Source organism: Arachis ipaensis, chromosome B5 (assembly GCF_059453495.1).
Source record: "Arachis ipaensis isolate K30076 ecotype BB chromosome B5, ASM5945349v1, whole genome shotgun sequence".
Lineage (NCBI taxonomy): Eukaryota > Viridiplantae > Streptophyta > Magnoliopsida > Fabales > Fabaceae > Arachis > Arachis ipaensis.
In genome coordinates this window covers 70079943-70083524 of record NC_142440.1, presented here as the reverse complement: position 1 = coordinate 70083524, position 3582 = coordinate 70079943, and the positions used below count along the sequence as shown (strand labels likewise).

The 3582-nt window shown below is 36.2% G+C and overlaps 1 protein-coding gene across 1 annotated transcript; it reads left to right on the top strand.

The window, feature by feature from the left end:
- The first annotated feature begins 327 nt into the window (after positions 1-327).
- On the top strand, positions 328-2807 carry LOC107641874 (cytochrome P450 78A5-like). Its single transcript, XM_016345287.3, has 2 exons — positions 328-1412; positions 1793-2807. The coding sequence occupies exons 1-2, from the start codon at positions 450-452 to the stop codon at positions 2402-2404; spliced, it is 1575 nt and encodes a 524-aa protein (XP_016200773.1). The 5' UTR covers positions 328-449; the 3' UTR covers positions 2405-2807.
- Positions 2808-3582: the final 775 nt, after the last annotated feature.

Here is a 3582-nt window from a genome sequence, read left to right as displayed (position 1 = left end):
AAAAAACGTATTAGACTTCTTTATATGAATGTTCTCATAAAAAAATTAAAATAAGAGTCGGTTAATGTCTTATTTTATCTAGTTCCGTAATCATTTGGGAACAGCAACAGGCTCAGCTACTGCTACTCGATCTCTGTTCCCGAAATCCAAAATTGATTCTCAAGGCCACGGTTCAAATACAAATACAGCCTTCCATTCTCCTTTTTTGGTTCTTTATCATAGTATTATATTCTATTTAACCATGGTTAATAATCCAAAAACTTTTAACCACTCCCACTCACCGACTTCTATATAACTTGTAACTGCCCTTCAGCACTCTTCGTCTTCTGCGTAACATTACCTTCATTTTCTCTTCCTTTCTCAAGGAAAAACCATTTGTTAAATTCCCTCAAGTCACAACTTTTTCCAACCAAAAAACAAATTTGAGGAAAAACAAGTATCAAAAAATAATGTCGCTAGAGTTTAAACTTCTTTTCTTCCCCAACCTTGTTCAGCAACCTATCTCAACTCTCCATGCTGCTCTTGCGGTGCTCTTCGTGGTCACTTGTTTCTTCTGGCTTTCTCCAGGTGGGCTTGCATGGGCCCTGGCAAAGTCCGTTGGTGGGACAGTTATTCCCGGCCCGTCGGGCCTACCTCTACTTGGTCTCCTTCGTGTCTTCATGGGGGAGACACCGCACCGTGTCCTTGCTAAGTTGGCCCAGTCCTTTAGGGCCGATAAGCTCATGGGCTTTTCAGTGGGCTTAACCCGGTTCGTCATCTCAAGCGACCCGGCAACTGCTAAAGAGATTCTGGGAAGCCCAGATTTTGCTGACAGGCCCGTAAAAGAGTCGGCTTACGAGCTCCTCTTCCATAGGGCAATGGGGTTCGCACCGTACGGAGAATACTGGAGGAACCTGAGGAGGATCTCGTCGAGCCACTTGTTCTGTCAGAAGAGGCTCACGGGCTTCGAAGGGTTCAGGAGATCAGTTGGCTTGAACATGGTGAAAGATTTCAAGTCCATGATGGGAGAGAAGGGACACGTTGATGTGAAAAAGGTGCTTCATTTCGGGTCCTTGAACAATGTAATGATGATGGTGTTTGGGAAGTGCTATGAATTTTTGAACGGTAACGATGGTAACGGTGTTATGCTTGAAGAGCTTGTTAGTGAAGGGTATGAGTTGTTGGGTGTTTTTAACTGGAATGACCATTTTCCTGTTCTCGGGTGGATGGACCTTCAGGGTGTGAGGAGAAGGTGTAGGTGTTTGGCTTCAAAGGTGAATGTGTTTGTTGGGAAGATTATAGAGGATCATAGGGTGAAGAGGGTTTCGGGTGAGTATGTTGCTGGTGAAACCGTTGGAGACTTCGTTGATGTCTTGCTTGATTTGGAGAAAGAGAACAAGCTCACTGATTCTGATATGATTGCTGTTCTTTGGGTAATCTTCTTCTAGCTTTTTTCTTTCTCGATGATATCCTCCTTATTAATTACTTTGCTAGTTATTGACCTATTGTTCAAAAAATTAGTAAAGTATCAACTTTTTGTTACATGTTTAATATATTGAAATTTTAATGTTTTATTTTTTAATAAAAATACGTTTTTTAGTGTTTTAAAAAACATAGAGAATATTTTCTATGAATATCTTTGTAGTGTGTAACATTGTTATTTTGTTGGTACTTCATTATGATATTTGTATAGGATTTCTACTTATAGGTTCTCAAGGTTGAAAATGAATTTATTGGATGTAATATGTTTTTTTACCGTATATGTTGATGTTACACCTAACATTGTTTCGTTGGTATTTGATGTTCTTTATAGGAAATGATTTTCAGAGGAACGGACACAGTGGCCATCTTACTGGAATGGGTACTTGCAAGAATGGTTCTTCATCCAGATATGCAAGCCAAGGCACAAGACGAGATTGATGAAGTGGTTGGGTCAAGGCCGGTTTTGGATATTGACATACCCAACCTGCCTTACCTACAGTGCATTGTGAAGGAGGCCCTAAGGTTACACCCACCGGGGCCACTTCTTTCATGGGCCCGTCTTGCCATACGCGATGTCTTCATTGGGGACAAGCTCGTACCGGCTGGAACCACAGCGATGGTTAACATGTGGGCCATAACGCACAACGAAGATGTGTGGCCGGAACCTGACGTATTCAAGCCGGAGAGATTCATGGAAATTGGAAGAGATGTGAATATAATCGGCTGTGATCTTAGGCTTGCTCCTTTTGGTGCTGGGAGAAGGGTGTGCCCAGGTAAGTCCATGGGCCTGGCCACCGTTCACCTCTGGTTTGCTCAGCTTCTCCAGGGCTTTCAGTGGGTCCCGTGTGAGGAAAAGCCTGTGGACTTGTCTGAGTGCCTCAAGCTTTCAATGGAAATGAAGTCGCCCCTTATTTGCAAAGCTGTTCCTAGGGTTGTTGCTTGATAAAGAGTGATTAGTTGAGACATGACTTTTGTGTGTCTGTCTGGGGACAATATGGTACTTTTAAGTTATAATGATCTTTTGGTCTATTTTAATTTGCTAAGTTTAAGTAGGGTTTAATTAGGCACAGCCCTTTCAAGAATCTAGCTAATGTTTCAATTTTAAGCTAATCTTAGATGCACTTGAGTTTGTGGCATGAAGTCTTAGGTTTAGAGAAATGTTTAATCTCTGTTTAAGGTAAGCTAGAGAGAAAAAGGAGATCGAGGTATCTTAAGCTAATACTTTCAAGTTTGGACTATGTTTGCATGAAGCTTGAAATATGCAAGTTAATGTAAATATCAGTAAGCTACTTCTATTAAATCTGTGATTTTACTTTAATATGTATTCCTGTATTCGGTTGTATAAATTGGTATTTTTACTGCGATTGTGTAGTTAATGAGTGTTTCATGAGTAAGGACGAATTTGGTTTAGTGTGTTTGAATGCTATGAAATTATTATAGGTAGATTTTATTTTAATGATTTTTAAAATATTTTTAACGAAGTTTTAATAGTAAAAATACTAAAGATGTTTTTTTTTTTGAATTTATAATTTATATTTTTTTAAGAGATATGTTTTATTTTAAAAATATATTTTTAATATAATAAATAACAAATATTTTTATATTATTATATTCAAACATAATTATTAGAAAAAAATATTTTTATGTAAGATATTTAAATATAAAATTATTTTTATATTTTTAAAAAATCTTACTCAAAACAAACTTTTGGTGTTACAAGTTTCAAATTTCTTGAACGTATTAATTTTTTATTTGATATTTTTTCTATATATAAATGTGATTCTATAAAAAAATATTTTAGTTTTTGTCGTTGGAGCATTAATGAAAAAAAATTATTTCATTTCTTTCATTTTTTAAAAATTTTTCATCCAAGATTCATGTATGATATTTTCAATGAATTTCTAATATTTTTCTCCATCCAGAATTCTCTGAAGATAAATATTTTTGTTTTATGAATCATTTTTAGTGGTTTCCTCCATGATTTGATTTTTACTTATTGTTATTATATTTTTCATGTTCATGTGATGAATGTTTTTTTCCTTTTCTCTTAATAGTATTTTTTTAATACTTTCTCACGTATGTTTGATATTTTCTTATGAAATCTTTTAGCTTTTTCTGTTC

What these genes read in the sequence shown, in the direction of transcription:
- LOC107641874 (XM_016345287.3), top strand. Translation starts at nt 450, where the DNA reads ATGTCGCTAGAGTTTAAACTTCTTTTCTTCCCCAACCTTGTTCAGCAA. An exon ending in ATATGATTGCTGTTCTTTGG is followed by an intron (nt 1,413 to 1,792) that starts GTAATCTTCTTC and finishes TGTTCTTTATAG; the next exon opens with GAAATGATTTTCAGAGGAAC.